Source organism: Lycium barbarum, chromosome 12, assembly GCF_019175385.1.
Source record: "Lycium barbarum isolate Lr01 chromosome 12, ASM1917538v2, whole genome shotgun sequence".
Classification (NCBI taxonomy): Eukaryota; Viridiplantae; Streptophyta; class Magnoliopsida; order Solanales; family Solanaceae; genus Lycium; species Lycium barbarum.
The window spans coordinates 32,510,082-32,532,567 of NC_083348.1; the positions used below are offsets into that span (position 1 = coordinate 32,510,082).

General features: G+C 41.2%; 2 protein-coding genes across 2 annotated transcripts; both read left to right on the top strand.

The window, feature by feature from the left end:
* The first annotated feature begins 7,558 nt into the window (after positions 1-7,558).
* LOC132622799 (uncharacterized) lies at positions 7,559-13,378 on the top strand. Its single transcript, XM_060337473.1, has 2 exons — positions 7,559-8,358; positions 11,040-13,378. Exon 2 carries the CDS (start codon positions 11,046-11,048, stop codon positions 13,017-13,019), a length of 1,974 nt encoding a protein of 657 aa, XP_060193456.1. The 5' UTR covers positions 7,559-8,358; positions 11,040-11,045; the 3' UTR covers positions 13,020-13,378.
* Positions 13,379-13,626: 248 nt separating this feature from the next.
* Positions 13,627-16,026, top strand: LOC132624182 (uncharacterized). Its single transcript, XM_060339001.1, has one exon. The coding sequence runs from the start codon at positions 13,627-13,629 to the stop codon at positions 16,024-16,026; it is 2,400 nt and encodes a 799-aa protein (XP_060194984.1).
* Positions 16,027-22,486: the final 6,460 nt, after the last annotated feature.

A 22,486-nucleotide genomic window follows, 5' to 3' on the forward strand; every position in this document is an offset into this window, starting at 1 on the left:
CTTGTTGCCTCACTAAAAACCTTGTCGGAAAACCCATTTTGGGACAAAACCGCACTAAGAAAAAGAGTGAAACACGTGTTTTCAGGCCTAAATTCTAACTTTATTCGGCTCTCGATTTTTCTGCAAAAGAGAAAGGTCAAACAGAAAACATGGGGAATCCATACCTTAGCAGTAGTATCTTTTCAGATAAGCCACGTTCCAATTGTTGCGCAACCGTTGCCCGTCCATGGACTCCAACTGATACAATCCTTTGCCCGTGATCCCGGTTATCTTATACGGACCTTCCCAGTTTGGACCTAGTTTTCCTTCGTTGGGATTTTTGGTGTTCAAGGTAACTTTTCGAAGCACCAAGTCCCTAACTTGGAAATGCCGAAAATTGGCTCTTCGATTGTAGTACCTTTCCATTCTCTGTTTTTGGGCTGCAATACGGACTAACGCATTTTCGCGAAGTTCATCTGTGAGGTCGAGTTTTACGGCCATGGCCTCCTCGTTTGACTCCTCGGTAGTGTAGCTGAACCGGAGAGTGGGTTCACCAACTTCCACGGGAATAAGGGCTTCAGCCCCGTAGACCAACGAGAAAGGAGTCTCTCCCTTACTTGATTTTGATGTGGTTCTGTACGCCCATAACACCTTCGTTAATATTTCCCTCCAGTGATGCTTTGAAGCTTCAAGTCTTTTCCTCAGATTTTGTATTATTGCCTTGTTCGTGGATTCCGCTTGTCCGTTTGCACACGGATGATACGGGGTTGATACAATTTTCTTGATCTTCAACCCCTCGAGGAAATAGTTGACTTTGCCACCTATGAACTGGGGTCCGTTATCGCAGGTTATCTCAGCAGGGATGCCGAAGCGACAGATGATGTGGTCCCATATGAAGTCAATGACTTCCTTCTCTCTGATTTTTTCAAAGGCTTGCGCGTCAACCCATTTAGAGAAATAATAAATCATAAACAGAATGAAACGGGCTTTACCTGGTGCCCATGGTAATGGGCCGACAATTTCCATTCCCCACTTCATGAAAGGCCAAGGTGAAACCACCGAATGCAGCAACTCCCCGAGCTGGTGAATCATCGGAGCATGTCTTTGACACCCATCACATTTTCGGACAAATTTTTCGAGTCTTCGTCCATCCGGTTCTAGTAATAACCTGCCCTGATGATCTTTCGGACCAGAGCTTTAGCACCGGAGTGGTTGCCACAGGTTCCTTCGTGCACCTCCCTCAACACATACTCCGTCTCTCCGGGACCCAAAAACTTAGCCAGGGGGCCGAAGAAAGATCGTCGATACAATTGGCTGTCTACCAAGCAGAAACGCGCAGCTTTGGTCCTTAATGACCGTGATTATTTTGGGTCGTTCGGGAGCTTTCCATCACGCAAGTAGTCGATGTACTTGTTTTGCCAATCCCAAGTCAAAACCCATTGTGTTTATTTCGGCATGTCCGTTTTCTACTGTCGTGTTCGACAAGTGCACCGTAGTCCCGGGGTTGATTTCTTCCCCTTCGACCGAGGATCCCAAATTTACTAATGCATCGGCTTCGCTGTTCTGTTCCCTCAGTATATGCTGCATAGTCCATTCTTTAAACCGATGTAGTATCACTTGGATTTTTTCAAGATACCTCTGCATCCATTCGTCCTTGACCTCGAAGACGCCGTTCACCTGGTTTACAACCAAGAGCGAATCGCACTTTGCCTCGATTATTTCGGCCCCCATATTTCGGGCCAGTTCCAAACCTGCAATCATAGCCTCATACTCGGCTTCATTGTTAGTCAATTTAGCAGTTCTAATAAACTGTCGAATGGCATCCCCGGCCAGGGTTCTAAGGACGATCCCTAGCCCGGAACTTTTGAGGTTCGAGGCTCCGTCCGTATGCAGCGACCAAATACCCGAGACTTTCCCCGAGGTCAGCAGAAGCTATTTGTCAACCTCGGGGACCATAGCCAGGGTGAAATCTGTCACAAAATCGGCTAAGATCTGGGACTTGATGGCTGTTCGAGGTTTGTACTCGATATTATATCCGCTAATTTCGACGGCCCATTTAGTTAGTCTACCCGATAATTTTAGTTTATGCATGATGTTTTTCAGGGGTAAGTAGTTACTACACATATTGGGTGGCATTGAAAGTAGGGCTTGAGCTTTCTAGAAGCACTTACCAGTACCAATGCCAATTTTTCCAAGTGGGGATAACGGGTCTCCGCATCCCCCAAAGTTCTACTTACATAATAGATAGGGAATTGCGTACCTGATTCTTCTCGGACCAAAACGCCACTTACTGCTACCTCGGAGACAACAAGGTAGAGAAAAAACGTCTCGTCTGCCTTTGGCGTATGCAACAGCGGTGGGCTAGATAAGTACCTTTTCAATTCTTGTAAAGCTCTTTGGCACTCCGGTGTCCAAACGAAGTCGTTCTTCTTCCTCAGTAAGGAGAAGAAACGATGACTCTTGTCCGAGGACCTTGATATGAAACAACTCAACGCCGCTATCCTTCCGGTGAGCCTCTGTACTCCTTTGACGTTATTTACCACCTCGATATCTTCGATGGCCTTGATCTTGTCCGAGTTGATTTCGATCCCCCGGTTTGACACCATGAAACCCAGAAATTTGCCAGACCTTACCCCGAAGGCACATTTTTCCTGGTTGAGCTTCATGTTGTACTTGCGGAGCACGTCGAAGATTTCCTGCAAATGTTTTAAATGGTCCTCTGTTTCCAAGGACTTGACCACCATGTCGTCAATATAAACTTCTATTGTTTTCCCTATTTGTTCTTCGAACAGCTCATTAACTAGGCGTTGGTAAGTTGCACCGGCATTTTTAGTCCAAAAGGCATGACATTATAACAGTAAGTCTCATATCGGGTGATGAAGGATGTTTTCTCTTGATCCTCCGGGTGCATCCGAATCTTGTTATACCCGGAGTAGGCATCGAGAAAACTTAACATCTCATGCCCGACCGTCGCATCGATCATTCAATCGATGTGAGGCAACGGGAATGAATCCTTCGGGAATGCTTTATTTAAATCCTTGTAATCAACACACATTCGAAATTTATTACCTTTCTTGGGCACCACTACCACGTTAGCTAGCCGGTCCGGGTATTTTACCTCCCGGATAGAACCTATATTTAAAAGCTTTGTTACCTCGTCTTTTACGAAGGCGTGTTTTGCTTCTGCCATGGGCCTTCTCTTCTGCTTCACCGGGTGAAACTTCCCGTCTAAGCTGAGCTTGTGAGTTGCTACGTCCGGTGATATTCCTGTCATATCTATACGGGACCATGCAAAGCAATCTGCGTTAGCTCGAAGAAATTCAATTAACTTGTTCCTGAGCTCCGGGGTTAACCCCGTGCCCAGGTATACCTTTCTGTCCGGTAGATACTTGAACAAGATTATCTGCTCCAGCTCCTCTACTGTTGACTTGGTTACGTCCGAGTCATCCGGCATGACGAACGATCTGGGCACACCGAAGTCATCCTCTTCGCACCCCGGGTCCAACCCTGTATGCTGTGATTGCTATTTGGTGTCTGTTTCCCCGGTTGAGTCCTTCTCCCTTTGATCTGATTTTTCGGGCTGAGGTGTCGTTTCCTCGACCGCGAACATCTCCCTTGCAGCGGACTGTTCGCCTCGGATGGTTATTATCCCCTCCGGTGTCGGGAATTTCAGCAACTGATGCAATGTCGATGGCACGGCCCTCATGCTATGTATCCAGGGTCTGCCCAGTAATGCGTTATACTTCATGTCCCCTTCGATCACATAGAACACCGTTTGCTGGATAGGGCCATTGATGTTGACCGGCAACGACATCTCCCTCTTTGTGGTTTCGCTCGCCATGTTGAACCCGCTAAGTACCCGGGCTACCAGTACGATCTGATCGAGCAGCCCTAGCTGTTCGACCACTCTCCACCGGATGATGTTGGCCGAGCTACCTGGGTCAATCAAAATACGTTTAATCTGAGTTTTAAAGATAAGAATAGAAATTACCAATGCATCATTGTGCGGTTGAATGATGCCTTCTGCATCCTCGTTGCTGAAAGAGATGGAAACCTCAGGGAAATAATCCCGGCTGTACTTTTCGCGAACTACAAAAACCTTGGCCCGTTTCATCACCGGCCCTCGAGGGGCATCGGTGCCCCCAACTATCATGTTGATTACATGCTGGGGTTCTACTGGCTCGGCCCTTCGATGAGCCTCCCTTTCCTTGTAGTGATTTTGGCTCGTTCACTCAGCAATTCTCGGAGATGACCATTCTTCAGTAACCGGGCTACCTCCTCTCTTAGCTGGCGGCAATCCTCGGTTCTTTGACCATGGGTTCCATGGTATTCACACACCATGCTCGGGTCTCGTTGGCCCGGATCCGACCTTAGAGGTCTTGGCCATCTTATCCGGGACACGGCCAATGGCCGAGAATAGGCCCGAGGTACTGACGTTGAAGTTGTACTCCGATATCTTTGGTAAATCCTTGTTGCCGGCAGAGCTTTCGGCACCGCTCCTGAATGAGAGGCCCCGACTGTTCGACGGGCGCTCGACCCGTTTACTACCCCGACCGGAGAAATGGCTTGGGCTAACCCTTGATTTCTCCGACCTAAAGCTTGGCTTCTTCGAATGGGAGTATGGCCGATACCTTTCCCTCGATGACTCGGCCTTCGTTTCGTAACCTTTCCTTGGTCTCTCAAAACTTTTGTTCACATTTATCGGCCCCGGGGGAAGTTCGAATTGATCATCCTCCACCCGAATCTTCGACTCGTATCGGTTATGGACATCAGCCCATGTCACTGCCTCGTACTCGAGCAAGCTTTCCTTTAATTTGAACGAAGACGTTGAGCTCTGAACATTGAGCCCCTTTGTGAAAGCTTGTGCAGCCCATTCTTCTGGAACCGGGGGGAGCTCCATTCGTTCCCTTTGGAATCGGTTGACAAATTCACGCAGTAATTCATCGTCTCTTTGAGTTATACGGAAAATATCTGCCTTACGGGCCTGCATTTTCTTGGCACCGGCGTGAGCTTTTATGAAGGCATCGGCGAGCATTTCGAATGAAGTGATCGAATGCTCGGGCAGATGGTTGTACCATGTCAATGGCCCTTTTGAGAAAGTTTCCCCGAACTTTTTCAGCAATACCGATTCCATTTCGTCCTCCTCCATATCATTGCCTTTTATAGCGCATGTGTATGAGGTCACGTGTTCGTGTGGGTCCGTTGTGCCGTCATATTTCTGGATATCCGGCATCTTGAACCTCTTCGGGATTAGTTTTGGAGCTGCACTCGGAGGAAAAGGCCTTTGGATGTACCTCTTCGAATCCGGTCCTTTCAGTAAAGGCGGAGCCCCCGGGATTTGGTCTACCCGAGAGTTGTATGTTTCCACCCTCTTCTCGGTTGATTCTACCCGTTTTTCCAAAGTTTCGAGCATTCTCAGAACCTCGGTGGAGGACCCAGCTCCGGACCCATCACTCTCAACCATATGTGCCTCATCTCTTCTGGGTTCAGCAACATCCTTTGCCTCCTCCGAGGTCGTTTTATCCCCTCCGTTTTGCAACCGGGCTATTGCGATTCCCTGTTCGGCAATCGCCGCTCTCTGTTCCTGCAACATTTCAAAGATTAAACGTAAGTCAACATTATCCTTTGGGGTATCCGGTTCTTTCCGGCCCTGAGTCCGGGACAAAGTAATCGAATTGTGTGTATTTAAAGGGTCGGTAGCCGGTTGGGCTGCATTCTCTTAGTCCACGGTGTGTTGATGGTTGAGGCCCTCCGTCAAATTAACGGGGTTAGGATCAGCGGGGTTTGGTAATCCTCGTGGACCGCTGCCTTCGTTTTCGGCCACGATCTCGTTGTTGTTGACGTGACCGGATTTCCCACTGTCAGCCATTTAGTCCATTCTTTCAGTGACGAACAGAAGATGTTTTCGATTTTGACGGGTAAGGTAGAGATCAAGATAAAAGACCACTATTATCCTAGCCCCACGGTGGGTGCCAAACTGTTTACCCCGAATTTGGATAATCAATTAAATTTTTGGGTGAGGTATATGATATGTGGTTGTGTCTTAAACCTCTTTGATAGAGAAAAGAAATATATGAATATACTATGAGGAAGCAACTAATAATCGGCGGTTTGCTATATACTTGTTTGTTTACTAATATATGTATGTTACTCGATTGAAGAAATGCAATAGAGATGAAGACAATGAATTCGGATTGCAACACAATAATAAGAGAGAGATTTGTATATATTTCTAGTACAAAGGAATGTTCTTGATGTTAAGGAGCCAACCCCTTAAAAGTGGGCATTGACCCTTATTTATAGTGTTGCCTCATGGGCTCCATACAATAAGAGAAAACTAAAAAATAAAGAAAACTGTGACTTGGATTAGGTTGGGTTAGGTTGGCCGTACGGTCTGACACCCGTACGATTGGCAGTTGAGCGTGACAGGACGTTATCGACGCGTGGCAATTGCACAACGGATCTCCCGGACCAACGGCCACGAATAAACGGACTAACGGCCACGACCAAACGGATCAACGACAACGACTAAATCGGCCATGAAGGAAACCGGACCAAATGATGCCCTACCTGGCCTTGGTCCGGGCGTTTCTCCGGTTCAGAACCAAAGTTTTCATGCACGTTCTTGTCCCATTCTTCCCTCGGTTCCGGGTCTCACCGGTTTAACGCATATCCGGTTTTTACCGTATACAACGGCTAAACACTTATTTTGATTATTATGTTGGTGAAGATAATTAAATCCAGTAAAAAAAAATTGGTTTATCTTTTTCTTGTTACACCAAATAGACATTCAATTTACAAGCTTATGTTACAGTCTATCAAGGTCTTCCAGTGAGACTCCGAAATTGAAACACAAGGACACTATTGTATTTGTAGGGCAGCAGCAGACAGCCAGAACATTCTGTACCTGAAGTCAATAAAGATGCTAAATATCCCTTTGAATAGAAGATTTGGTTAAGACAGCACTTTGGAAAGGCAATTATATATAAAAGAGGAATGTGTGGAAGGGAAGAGATTAGCTAAGGGAAGATATGTAACTAGCCACATTGCCCATTTTACGACCACAATTATTTGCAGCTTTTCATCTTTGAAAGTGCCTAGACAATTCTTATCCCTTCTGTCATTTTCAAACAAATAATAATCTTATACCTACTGTAGCCTAGAAATTTAATTAAGATGGCTCTATATATAGATGCTTAAATTTTACTATTGAATTGAATCAATACAAAGTTCGCGAGATCTTAAAATTTAAGAAATATCGGCCCGGATCAACACTAACTATTGCTCCCTCCGTTCCAATTTATGTGACACTTTTCGTTTTTCAAGAGTCAATTTGACTAAACTTGAAAGCTAAATTGAATTAAATTAACTCAATATTTTTACATTAAAATTTATATATTTGAAAACTACATGAAAAGTATTATAAGTTGCAACTTTTCTCATATCTGTAAACACCTAATTTTTGACCGAACATAAGGTTTTACGCCCTGTTTAGCTTTTAAATATTTCTTTTAAGTCTAGATTAGATATTTTAATTTTTATTTCATTTTTAGTAACTTTTATTTTAAAAATTGAAATCTTCAAAAATAGATTCACATTTTAGGATAAGTCTTGTTTTTCTTTCAAAAGAGGAAAGAAAAGAAAAATTAAAAAAATAATATTTTTCTTCTAATTTGGGTTAATAAATAAGCTAGTATTTTTTCTTAGTTACATTTTGTTTTTGGACTAGCTCTTTAGCTATTCTGCATTCTTATTAGTCTAAACATAGTTAGTTAGTATTCTTTTTTTATCTTTATATTTTAAACATAAAAAAAGGACCAAAAAGAAAAAAAAAAAAGTAAATCAAAACCTAACCTAAAAAATAAACTCACCAGCACTTACGTTACCCTACTCCTATCCACCAAAAAAATAATTCCAAAAAAACTAATCCCCTTAACCCCCTCTCCCTAATAACTCTCAGCAATACTTATCTTCCATTCTCCCACTCTTACACGATTGCTCACCAATACACATGCACACAACCATCTACACATACACACACCTATATAAACGCATATACACGCACAGAAACGATACATACAAAAAAAAAAAAAAAAAAGAACAACAGAGAGTAAAAAAAAAAAAACACATCAGAAGCAGTAGAGAATTTATTTTTAGAGAAAACAGTAAAAATAGAGCAAAACAGTGAGCAAAAAAATACCGAGAGATAAAGAATACCAGTATTCGAAAAGGTTTTTCTTTGAAAATTAAGTTGGAGTTCGAGGTTTTCCGTTTCGCGGTTTCGAGTTCGCGGACTTGAAGTTAGTCGTTATTAACTGGGAAATCGGTAGAATATTGTAGCTTCATATTATTATTTTTCAGCGAGGTATTTACGCAAAGGTAACACGCAATCTTCTTTGTATAATTTAATATCATGATTATATGAGACCTTATTCCATTATTATAAAGTTTTTCTCACATTTCACGCGTGTCTAACTGATTATTATTCTTCAACGTTATAACATGATGTATGTTGGATTTTTTTTTTTGTGGTTGTTAAATTTGGAGCAAAATTGACAAAACACGTGATTATTTCTTGCGTGTTAGAAGTCCAATTTTTTTCCAAAATCTCTCAATTGCTTCATATAATTTATGTAAAATATTTGGCATTTTTTTTTGTATATTGAAATTATGAGGTATTTGATGGGTTGATATGTTAATATTTTTCCACGTTTGCTACTGTGGGGTGTGATGATGAAGTTTTTATTTAAAATGTGTCATTAATGGCAAAAGAGGGTATAATAGGATTTGGGGACTAAATTTGTTTTGTATTCGCTAGTGGACCGAATAATTACTTTAATTGTTTTTTTTTTTGTTTTTTTTTTGTTTTTTAAAAAACATAAGAGATACTTGTATTGGTTTAGTTGACCCCACATTTGTTAACTACGAAACGATTTAAGGACAATAACGTTTTTTTTTGTTTAAAATAAATAAATAAAGAAGAATTAGTACAAAAGATGAATGCAGATAAAGATTGAGATGTAGGTGAAGAATTAACTAGTATAACGATTGTTGTTTCGTAGTTTATCTAGGCTATCTATTAAAGTCATGTAGTTAAGAAATTAAAAAAAAAAAAAAAAAAGAACAGCTGCTACTCAGCTTTGGGTCATTGGATTTCTTTTGGATGATTTGTATGTATACGTTGATGCATCATTACATACTTTTATCTGTAATCGTCATTAGCCATGCGTGGAGGGTTTGAACCAGTTTGTACTTAAGTTTAATTTGCGATAGAACAGTATTTGGTCTGATAATGTTGCCAACTTCCATATTAAGGCCTAACTAAATTAATTATGATGAGTTTGAGCGAGATGGGATATGAATTTATTCAAGACCCATTGCAAACTCGAAAAGAAAATAGTGGTAAAAATATTGGTAAGGGAGTGAGATAAGTTGCGAATTGGCTTCAAAACCCATTATAAAAGAATGGAAAAGGGACGCAAAGGCAAGTTGGTTAAAATTTTTAGGTGCGATACGCAAGTTAAGGTCGCGTTTACGTGTCTAGCTGGCGTATGTCGAGGTTGAGGTCGCAACTACGTGTCTTAGTCAAGACTAGTAAAAGGTCAACAATATTTAAGCGAATCATAGGCATAGCTAAACAAATACATTTTATCCAAAATAATTTAAGCCGAACACAAGTTGATAAAGCGACCGTGCTAGAACCACGGGACTCGGGGAATGCCTAATACCTTCTCCCCGATCAACAGAATTCCTTACCCGGACTTTTGTTTTCGCAGACCAATAATTAAAGAGTCAATTTTCCTTTTGATCAGGGATTCAATAAGGTGACTTGGAACACCAAACCTCAATTCCAAGTGACGACTCTGAATAAATAAAATAATCCCTTTTCAAAACGTCACTTTAATTGGAAAAACCCTTTTAAATAAATTTATAACTAATTTGTTTTTTATTTATTTAAGGAAAAAAAGGGGTGTGACAGATGGCGACTCCGCTGGGGACCGAACCCAGAATCTCTGGGTTTCGTAGACCAGAATTCGAGCTTTATATATTGGCTTGCATTTGGCTTTCTTTATTTCCTGGATATTTGTATATATGGGACTAATGTGCTCTATGCCTGCTTATTTACTGCTTTGATATTATTGAACTGTAATATATTTGTCTTCTCTCGCGTACCCCCTCTGAGTCTTCAATAATACATTTTTTCCACAAAAACGGGAATTGCGACTATGCACCCCACTTCTGCCGAGATAAAGCTAGTGAGCCCTTGGTCCCTGGTGAAGGATTTATAGTCACACATGTTTAGGATGGGGAGAACTCACAACAAAGCCGGAAAGCGCTGCTACCGGTACATTGTCCCTCGCCCGACTCGAGTCGTCCGCTCGTTTTACGGCCAGTCTAGATACCTTTCTCCATTAGGTTTAACCTTAGTAGAACTGGAATACAGACATGGTACTCCTAGTAGGCCGTGCTTTGTTTGCATCACTTGCATTTAACCTAGTGGGGCTCGGCACAGGGGCCGAGTCCGTCTAAGACAGGCACCTGTTTCTGTTGACCAACATGTGCATCATATGTGCTATTTGCAATGTTATTCGGAATGGTTGTTCATTGTTGATCGGCTTTTAGGGTGATTAGTAAAACAAAGAAAAAGATCTATTATATACCCATTTTTTTTATAAACAACCAGAAAGAATCTAGTCTTTTGTCTTTTCACAAAAATTCTCAAAAAAAAAAAAGTTTTTTTTTTAGTAAAAAAAAAGGTCTTTTTTTTATTAATTTTTTTTTTTTTAAAAAAAACCCTTTATTGTAGGAAACCTCCCTCAGGTTTGGCCCATTTTTTTTTTTTTTTTAAAAAAACAGAAATAAAAAAAATCATTATAGTACTTTAGTTTTCGCGTCTGGCCGTTTTGCCAAGATAACCCTAAAATCTTGCTACAAAAAGCATATAAGGGTTGTTTTTGTGAAAAATAGCCACTTTTTACATTTTTTAAACTTTTTATTTTATTTTATTTTTCTTTTGTGTTTAGGTCTTAATTCGAAGTCCTTTTTATTTTTCTAAATAGGCCAAAATGATACCGAAGAGATGTGATAAGAGGCCAAGAGATGAAGCAGTTGAAGAAGTCAATGAACCCCCAGAGTTTATGATTGCAAACAAAACCCCACCGCTACTCTTGGCTTGGTGGAACGACATGGGTCATTATCTACAGACCTCGATATTTAAACATCTGGCATTCCTCACAGATATTATGAGAATCAGCCCTGACAGGGACCTAATTGCGGCTTTAATTCCGTTCTGGGACTCTGCAAACAACGTCTTCCGCTTTAGAGATTTTGAGTTGACTCCTACACTGGAAGAACTAGGTGGTTTCACGGGGTTAGGAAAGAACCTTCGTAACAAAACGCCTCTAGCTCCAAGAAATGTTAGTGGAAATAATGTTTTGGAGCAAATACACCTTAACCACCCTCGTATGTTATGTTTGGACAATGGATGGGTTACTTTGGAGTTCTTATATGCGAGATATGGAAACAAACAAGGATTTCTACAATATGGAAAGCAACTAAAAAATGGGAATCACTACTTTACATGGGAAAAGCATAGGCAAGAAGAATTCATGGTAGCATTCCTGGGAACCATGGTTTTTCCTAGACGAGACAGAAAAATCGACATTCGTTTGTCTGGGATAGTCACAGCTATGATGAAGAGAGAAGATTCCACCATCTTACCAATGATCCTAGCTGATATATATCATGCTTTGACTGAATGCAGAGAGGGTGAAAAATATTTTGAAGGTTGTAACACTTTATTACAAGTGTGGTTTCTAGAGCACTTATACCGCCATCATTACCAGTCAAAATTCAAATCGGATTGGAAGAGCAATATCTTAGATCATCTAGATAGGGTGGAGGAATTAAGGAAAAATTTGCCAGAAGGCGTCAAGGCTTGGGCAGAGTATCTTCGTGAGTTGACAGCTTCTCAGATTACTTGGAATTATCATTGGTTTCCTTCGGCTGAGGTGATCTGCATGTCTTTTTATCGGCCCTTTTTTGTTCTAATGGGCCTCAGAGGGTTTCAGCCGTATGCTCCACTTCGAGTTTTACGCCAGCTAGGTCGGAGGCAAATCGTACCTATTGTTGAGAACATGCAGAATTTTGTATGGGAGGTAAAATCAGAAGATCGGCGTCGAGAATTAGAAGCTAAAAGAATTTGGGGCGGCCATCGGGTCCTAGGTTTGAGTACAATGATAGAGGATCGTGATCAAGGAGAGGTAGATCTCTTGTACTTTCACTGGTTTCATGATCAAGCTCCCCTCAAGGTTAGGCCTGAAGGGTCTGTAAAAGAAGCAAGAGACAAGGAGGCAGAGGTTGAGGTCAGAATCAAGCAAGCTCGATTTGAAGTTGAAGAGAACTATCAGTCCACTCTACATGCTATCGATAAAGAACTAAAAACTGCTAGAGAGGATTTGGCCCAGATGGAGGTAGAGATGGGTGCTAGAGCTAGAGCAGCCCAAAAAACGGCTGAGAGGAAACATCGCTCTACAATTCAGACCTTATACGAGGATTTGGGCATTGTTAGAGAAGTCGTTGATGTGTTACAGAGGGAACTCGATAAGAAGGGAGACTTCTTTGATGCGGAGAAAGCGCGTTTTGAAGACGAGAAAGCTCAATTCTTGGCCCTGCAAACTCGACAACAAGCTGAATTCGATAAAGAGAGAGTTCAGTTTGATGTAGAAAGGAACCAATTAATGAATGACCGAGAAAGGATTCGAAACCAGCTTGAATTGGCATTGCACCGTGAGGTAGGTATAAGAGAGATAGCCAATACTCGCCAGCAGCAAGTCCAAGACCCGGAGCGGAATTATCGAGATGTTAGAGAACATGTCCACAATTTAGCTGTTCATGTTGCTCAAAGTTGTCTGGACTGTCAGGGGATGGGTTATGAGCAATTTGCTAGAGAGGTGCCTACCTTCGCACGCCACTTCACAGCAGAACTGAAGCAGATATATCGCATGTTAGGGGGTCAGCCTGGGCCAGAAGCACCATGAGCAGATATGCATTAGTTCACATACAATATTGAGGATTTCGCAAGATTGAAGTTTAGTTATAATTATTAGGAGTTCTAGTTCAGTAGTTGTATTTTGAGACTGACTCTTTTCGAGTCTTTATTTTTAGTTTGTTTTGGATATTCTAGTCCCGATTTAGTCTTTTCAGTCTATGGTGCCTTTCTTTTTGGTTATTTTCCTTTACGTCTTTGTATTGAAAAATACTAATTTGAAAGTCAATAAAAATATTTTTAGTTGATTCAAAAAATCCAAATTTGTTCTTTTTCATGAACTACGTAATGATCTGATTCATGTTTAACATGATACGTAGGCATCCCTTAATGGGTTCGATCAAAATAATTCAAAATCACCGAAAGAGAACGAAAAAAATGAGAAATGAATTCACCTAAAAGCCGGGATGAAACATGAAAGCCTTCTGATGCTCATATTAGATGGGAAATAATTTAGGTGCATGGCATACAACGTGTGATTAATATCTGCAAAATGCTAAACCCTAACTTGTTTGTTCTCGTCTTTGAGATAAGGTGGTTGGTTTGTGGTTGAACTGGCTCCTCACGAATATAACACAAGGTCCAAAAGTAAGGGGATAATGGCCCATAAGGATGGAAACGAGTCAGACGGTGATGAATCTCGAGGTCAGATGGTTCAACATGAATCAGCATTAGCAGAGGAAGTAAGGATGTTGAGACAACAAATGGCTGACATGTACCAGGCTTGGATGAATGGGCAAGCTCCACCATCTTCAATCCCTGGATTCCCGGATGTGACTATGTCAATCCCCATTGAAACCCCGACAAGTGATCCACTTTTTCCTCCTGGATTTGGTCCACATGTTAACATATCCAACACTTTTGGAACTTCCACTGTGCGCCCTCCAAATGCACCCCTCAGAAATAACCCACTTTTCATCCCCGCTGTACAAACTACTACAATCCCTCAACCAACATTGGTACAGAAGTCCAATAATGAGCCTCCATCTAAAGGTCAACACGATCAATATTATTCTCCGGAATTGACCTTTAAAGTCCCAGACTCGTATAACCCCTTTCAGCTGTATAGTTCCCCCGTCGAGATTGAGAAAACTGCTAAGAATGAGGGACAAGAAGAAATGGCTAGAAAAATGAAGAGTCTAGAGCAGAGTGTGAGGACTATGCAAGGATTAAGAGGTCCAAAAAGCGTCTCATACAGAGATTTGTGTATGTTCCCCAATGTTCATTTGCCCCCTGGTTTTAAGACTCCGAAGTTTAAGAAGTACGATGGTCACGGTGACCCTGTATCACACTTGAAGAAGTATTATAATCAACTAAGAGGGGCAGGGAGTAAGGAAGAATTACTCATGGCATATTTTGGAGAAAGTCTAGTGGGAATTGCCTCAGAATGGTTCATCGATCAAGATATTTCTAATTGGCCTACATGGGATGACATGGCAGGAGATTTTGTTCGACAATTTCAATATAACATTGATATTGTGCCTGATCGCACTTCTCTCGCCAGTATAAGAAAAAAGCCTACCGAGAGTTTTAGAGAATATGCTATCAAGTGGAGGGAACAAGCTGCCAGGGTCAAACCACCGATGAAGGAGTCGGAAATGATTGATGTTTTCCTCCAGGCACAAGAACCTGATTACTTCCATTGCTTGCTTTCCATAGTGGGAAAGACATTCGCAGAAGCAATTAAAGTTGGGGAAATGGTTGAAAATGGCATCAAGTCCGACAAAATTGTGAGTCAGGTAGCACTCAAGGCTACCACCCAAGCAATTCAAAATGGGTCTGGTGGTTTTGGAAATCGAAAAAAGAAAGAGGAAGGATCCATGATGGCATCAGGGTCCAGTGCTGCTCAAAGGGGGACAAACCACCAAATCTTACGAGGACAATCCAACTCACCTCAACATTTTTATCCGCATCAGGATCCCCACTACTTAATTGCTCCACCCCAATTTACGGTTTTCAACACCCAGGCATATGCCCGACCTCCTCAACGCCAACAATGGAGGGCGCCTGCTCCACAAGGCTTTCGTCCCCAACAACAAAATTTTCAAGCACCTTATAATCCACGTCCTAAGACTTATTATGTAAGAGAACAAAGACAGAGGGAAAATTTCACCCCAATTGGAGAATCATACACAAGCCTGTTGCGGAAATTGATACAATTGGGTTTGATTGAACCTATCATGTCGTATAATGTCAACCCAAATGCAAGAGGTTTTGACCCCACTGTCAGGTGCGAATATCATTCTAACGCTCAGGGTCATAGCACAGAAAATTGTTTTACTTTGAAGAGAGCCATTGAGAAGCTAATTGATGACAAAGCGATTGTGATACATGACAAAGAGGCTCCGAATGTCACCAACAACCCACTTCCTTCTCACAACAATGCTCATGTTGTTGGGATGATCTGTGACGATAAGGAATACAAGCAAACAGGCAAAACAATAATGGAAATTGACACCTTAAAAGAAGGGTTGGGTATGGTGACAAAGTCTGCACGAGAAGCACTATTGTGTGTAAAAGTTGCAAGTTCTAATGTGAATCTCAAAGGCTCAGGGAAGTTGATATTGTATGTTCCTGGAGCCACAAAGAAAAAAGAGACATTAGTAACTGGACCAAAATTATATGTTCCTAGTGGTTTTCCCAGGTTTGGTCAAAACCAGAATGGTTTAGGAAAGATGACAGAACCAATTGTGATAAAGCACACGACACAACTTCCGGTGACAAACATGAAAACTGTCCTATGGAACTACAACAAAATCACTGTGACTTACAAGGGCAAGGAGATTGTTGAAGAAATAGACGAAACCGGTGGCTTAACGCGTTCTGGGAGGTGTTATGCTCCAGAAGAATTAAGGAGAGCCAAACAAGCTAGGGATAGCCAATTTCCAGTGAAAAAACCTATCACTGAAGAGGAGGCTGAAGAGTTCATGAAGAAGATGCAAGTTCAGGATTACTCTATTGTTGATCAGTTGAGAAAAACTCCTGCTCAGATTTCATAGCTATCTTTTCTCATACATTCTAAAGAGCACTGTCAAGCATTGATTAGAATTCTGAATGAGGCACATGTTTCAGACAAAACAACTGTAAGTCACTTGGAAACGATGGCCAATAGAATATTTGAGGTGAATAGAATCACTTTCACCGACGATGAGTTGCCTGTGGAAGGAGCTGGACATAATAAGGCTTTGCATTTAACTGTCAAATGTGAAGAACATTATGTGAAAAGAGTCATGATTGATGGAGGCTCGGGTGTGGACATCTGCCCCCTCTCTACTTTGCAAAGTTTGAAAATTAGCACAGATAGAATTCGTACTAACAATGTGTGTGTTCGAGCTTTCGATGGCGCAAAAAGAGACACCATTGGTGAGATTGATCTTACTTTAAAAATTGGACCTGTTAATTTTGGGATCACATTCCAAGTTATAGACATGGACACTTCCTACAACTTGCTTTTAGGAAGGCCATGGATCCATGCAGCCAGAGTGGTACCATCTACTTTACACCAAGTGGTCAAGTTTGAATATGAGAAGCAAGAAATTATTGTTCACGGTGAAGATGATCTTTCAATATATAGAGACCCTTCTGTCCCATGTGTCGAGGCTAAGGAAGGTTGTGAATCCCTCATATTTCAGACCTTTGAAATAGTGGCAGCTGATCAGTTTATGGAAGGGAAGCCTATCCTAGAGCCTTGTCTATCCTCTACTTCAGTCATGGTGGCTACACAAATGCTGCAAAACGGTTATGAGCCAGGAAAGGGCTTGGGGGTGTCATTGCAAGGAATTGTTGACCCTATCTCTCCATTTGGTAATCAAGATACTTTTGGTTTGGGTTTTAGACCAACTAATGCTAACAGGAAATGGGCAAAAGAGTAGAAAAATAAGGTTTGGAAATTGCCAAAGCCCATTCCCCACATTGCCAAGTCTTTTACTAGGTCACGTCTTGAAGAGGATAAGGACATGTCTGTCCAAGATGATGTGGACGAAATATGTCAAGGTCTCAAAGAAATGTTCTATGGAGTAAACATGGTTCAGATTGGTGAAGGCCCTAGTCATGCAGATGTGCAACGTATTGGCCCAGAAGTCAAGCTCGCCAACTGGGAAGCCACTCCTCTCCCCACGAAGAAGGAGTCTTGGTAGTTTATTTTGCTGTTTTTTTCTATATTTGGATTATTCTCTGGGTGGTAATCCAAATAGTTTAGTTGCTATACTCTAATGTTAACCCTTCTATCCTTTCCAATTCAATAAAATGAAGTTTCAGTTTCTTAGTCAATTTTATCTTCTCCTTTTCCCTAATTTTGTTATTTAATTTTCATTTCAGTTTCATTAACGCCGACTTTAATAACATGACATGCATGCGGAATTCACGTACAAATCTTAAAGAGCTGTTTAATCTCGAAACAATGAATCAAGAGGTTAATGAATATGATGAAGAAGAGGCTTTTGAAGAAATAAAAAGGGAACTGGATCAATTTGAGAATAAGCCTAAGCCTAATCTAAATGAAACCGAGGCAATTAATTTGGGAACTTCTGAAGAAACTAGAGAAACAAAGATAAGCATTCATGCCGAACAAAAGACCAGAGATGACATAATCCAGGTTTTGTTTGAATATAAATATGTGTTCGCTTGGTCTTATGATGACATGCCAGGTTTGAGCGTTGATCTGGTAGTGCACAAACTTCCTACATACCCTGATTTCCCACCAGTCCAACAAAAGCAAAGAAAATTTAAGAAAGAGGTGAGTGATAAGATTAAAGAGGAAATCATGAAGCAATTGAGTGCAAATGTGATCAGGGTCGTCCGATTTACTACATGGCTAGCAAATGTTGTGCCCGTACCAAAGAAGGATGGGAAAACCAGAGTTTGTGTTGACTATAGAGATTTGAACAAAGCCAGTCCAAAGGACAACTTTCCTTTGCCTAACATCCACATTCTTGTTGACAATTATGCCAAACACGAGATTCAATCTTTTGTTGATTGTTATGCTGGGTATCACCAAATTTTGATGGATGAAGAGGATGCAGAAAAGACCGCCTTCACCACCCCATGGGGTACTTACTGTTACAGGGTTATGCCATTTGGTTTGAAGAACGCAGGGGAAACTTACATGAGAGCTATGACTACTATCTTGCACGACATGATGCATAAATAAATTGAAGTGTACATCGATGATGTGATCATTATGTCCAAAACTCAAGCTGACCATGTGCGTGATCTGAGAAAGTTCTTCGAAAGATTGCACAAGTACAACCTCAAGCTCAATCCAGCCAAGTGTCCATTTGGAGTTCCATCTGGGAAACTTCTAGGGTTTATAGTTAGTCGGCGAGGAATTGAATTATACCCCTCCAAGATAAAGGCCATTCGGGAATTACCGCCCCCGAAGAATAGAACTGAAGTCATGAGTCTTCTTGGTAGGTTGAACTACATCAGTAGGTTCATCGCTCAGCTCACCACTACATGTGAGCCCATATTCAAGCTGTTGAAGAAGGATGCCGCTGTCAAGTGGACAGACGAGTGTCAAGAGGCTTTTGATAAGATTAAGGAATATTTATCTAACCCTCCAGTGCTTGTCCCACCAGAACCGGGTAGGCCTTTGTTTTTGTATCTATCAGTGATGGATAATTCCTTTGGTTGCGTTCTAGGACAACATGATGCCACAGGCAAGAAGGAACAAGCGATATATTATTTGAGCAAGAAGTTCACAAGCTATGAGGTAAAATACACATTTTTAGAAAGAACGTGTTGTGCTTTGACTTGGGTCGCCCAGAAACTGAAGCACTATCTTTCATCCTATACGACTCACCTCATATCTCGAATGGATCCTTTGAAGTATATCTTTCAGAAACCTATGCCGAGTGGAAGGTTAGCAAAGTGGCAGATTTTACTTACGGAGTTCGACATTGTCTATGTTACCCGCACCGCTATAAAAGCACAAGCATTGGCTGATCATTTGGCAGAAAACCCAGTTGACGATGAGTATGAGCCTTTGAATACTTACTTTCCTGACGAAGAGATTAATTCAGTTGAGGAGGAAGTTCGCGATGACAGTCACGTCTGGAAATTATACTTTGATGGAGCGGTCAACATTAAAGGTGTGGGGATTGGGGCAATTCTCATTTCACCAATGGGGCATCATTATTCCGCCATGGCACGACTTTGTTTCTTCTGTACCAATAATACAGCGGAATATGAAGCTTGTATAATGGGTTTAAACATGGCAATACATCTGGATACACACGAGTTAATAGTTTTGGGAGATTCTGACTTACTCATTCGGCAGGCTCAAGGTGAATGGGAAACTCGAGACATCAAGCTCATTCCGTACAAACAATGTTTGGAGGACCTTAGCAAAAGGTTTAAGTCAATCGAGTTCAGATATATTCCCAGATTTCACAATGAGTTGGCTGATGCTTTGGCCATTTTAGCTTCAATGCTTCCATACCCAGGCAATGCTTACATTAATCCATTGGAGATTCAGATTAGGGATCAACATGGTTATTGCAATACAATTGAAGTAGAGCTAGATGGTGAGCCATGGTATCACGATATCAAAAGATTCTTAAAAACACAACAATATCCAATACATGTCGATGGAGATCAAAAAAGAACTATCAGGCGACTTTCTAATGGTTTCTTTCTGAGTGGGGAGATCTTATACAAAAGGACCCCGGATTTGAATTTGTTGAGATGTGTGAATACCCAAGAAGCTGAAATGATCATGAATGAAGTGCACTCTAGAGTATGTGGCCCGCACATGAACGGTTATGTTCTAGCAAAGAAGATTCTTCGAGCAGGATACTATTGGCTTACCATGGAGCGAGATTGTTTTTGCTTTGTTCGCAAGTGTCATCAATGCCAAATTCACAGCGACCGAATTCATTCTCCCCCTTCGGAGTTGCACCCTATGTCTGCTCCTTGGCCTTTCGTAGCTTGGGGGATAGATGTTATTGGGCCAATTGAGCCAAAAGCTTCTAATGGGCATAGATTCATTCTAGTTGCCATTGACTACTTCACCAAATGGGTAGAAGCTGTTACGTTCAAATCAGTCACCAAGAAAGCAGTGGTAGACTTTGTTCACTCTAACATCATATGTCATTTTGGTATACCAAAGACCATTATCACGGACAATGCGGCCAATCTTAATAGTCATCTCATGAAGGAGGTATGTGAGCAATTTAAAATTGTGCATCACAACTCTACCCCTTATCGACCCAAAGCCAATGGAGCTGTTGAAGCTGCAAACAAAAACATCAAGAAGATCCTCAGGAAGATGGTACAAGGATCCAGGCAATGGCAAGAGAAATTGCCTTTTGCTCTTTTAGGGTACCGCACGACTATCCGTACGTCTGTTGGCGCAACTCCTTACTTATTGGTTTATGGAACTGAGGCGGTCATACTAGCAGAAGTAGAGATCCCCTCTCTTCGAATCATTGTTAAAGCAGAGATTGATGACACTGAATGGGTGAAGTCTAGACTAGAACAACTATCGTTAATCGATGAAAAGCGGTTGACGGCGGTTTGTTTTGGCCAGTTATACCAGCAAAGGATGGCTCGCACTTACAACAAGAAAGTGCGTCCAAGACATTTTGAGGTGGGCCAACTTATTATGAAAGGAATCCTTCCGCACCAAGAAGAAGCGACGGGAAAATTCGCCCCAAATTGGCAGGGCCCTTATGTTATCAAACAGGTGTTGTCAAAGGGAGCTTTGCAGTTGTCCGATATAGAAGGAAAGGTGACTGACATAGCCATTAACACAGACTCAGTCAAAAGATATTATGTTTGATATGTTTTGACTTCGACGCTATGGTACTTGGCATTTTCAATTTGGGATGATGAAAGGCTGTCGTTCTCACTATCCAAACACCGGTCACCCTTTTCTAGCCCCTTTGAACTTTATTTACATTTTCTTTGTTTTCCCCTCTTTGGAACTAATGTAGCGCCAAAAATAAAAAAATAAATAAATATATATATATATATATATATATATATATATAACCAAAAAAAAAAATCAAATGTGTTTATCGAACTACGTTCGACCTGATTCCTAAAAGGATACGTAGGCAGCCTTATTTCGGGGTTCGGTCCCACAAAAAAAAGTGTTTATTGAACTACGTTCGACCTGATTCCTAAAAGGATACGTAGGCAGCCCTATTCCGGGGTTCGGTCCCACAAAAAAAAAAATCATATTTCCCTAGTATTCGAAGAAACTGGGACATTTTTTTTTATTTTATTTCATAAAAAGGTTCCAAAGTTATAATTCAATCTATGATTCTTTTTGCCTTTCCCCTTTAATACCTTCTAATCGATCTTTGAGAATGCCAAATCAGCGTGCCACGACTTTGGTGTTGTATACAACGCTTTATTTGAATGCAAAGGAGGAAAGAAAAAATGAGAGAGTCTTACTAGTGAAAACCCTTACGGGCACTATAAGGCGATAATGAGTTCAAAATAAAAAATAAAAAAATAAGAGAGTCTTATTGGTGAAAACCCTCACGGACACTATAAGACGATTGTAAGTTAAAAAAATAAAAAATGAGAGAGTCTTATTGGTGAAAACCCTCAAAGGCACTATAAGATGATTGTTAGTTGAGAAAGGTCAGTTGGTAAAGACCCGCAAAGGGAACCGTTGATCGAATGAGTTTCTTCTATTCTGGCATGAACACGATCTAGGTAGAAAGCTCGGTTTTGGATTGAAGGGTACTATATTTTGAGATTTAGACAGCTCAGACGGATCAAGCGCCCAGTCCAAAATGCATGTCATGATTCGTTGAAGTCGGTATATACCTCCAGATAAGTCTCTTCCCTCTTTCCCCGAAGGGACACCTTTTTGTTTAAACATAACTCCTTTTATTTTTTATTTTTTATTTTTTGTCATTTTCTTCTCCTTATCTTTAGTATGTTCTTTGAGTCCCTTTCGGTATAATCTTGTGTCAAATTCAAGAGCAAAGAAAAGGCTGCAAAATTGACTATAGTTTCCCAGCGGTACAGAGCGAAGACTACTGGGCACGCACCGCATCGGCAACGACATAAAGCCATTCGTGATCTATCCAGAAAAGTGAATTGCCCGAACAAGCAAAGCATTATTTCGAGGTACTAGGGGGAAGGATCACCACAACAAAAATTCGCTCTAAGAATAAGATCGGTTACACCACATACGCAAAATGATACGGAGTACAAAATAGTCAAGGTGGGCATTGGAAGATCATGGTCTCTCGCAAGCAAAGATAGTTTCTAAGCAATTTGGTCGATCACATGTCAGCCTCGTTTTTCGTAAAGTGGGATGGGCTCTAAGATAATTTCCACAGCGAGTGAAGGCCACAAACTGACCGCCATTTTAAGACTAACAAATTTTTCTTTGTTGAAAATAGGGGCGAAGAAATTTAGGAAAACAGTTCTTAAAAAATTGATGAACGCTATAAAGTAAAGTTCTCAAATGTTTGTTTTTCCTTTGATATGCATATA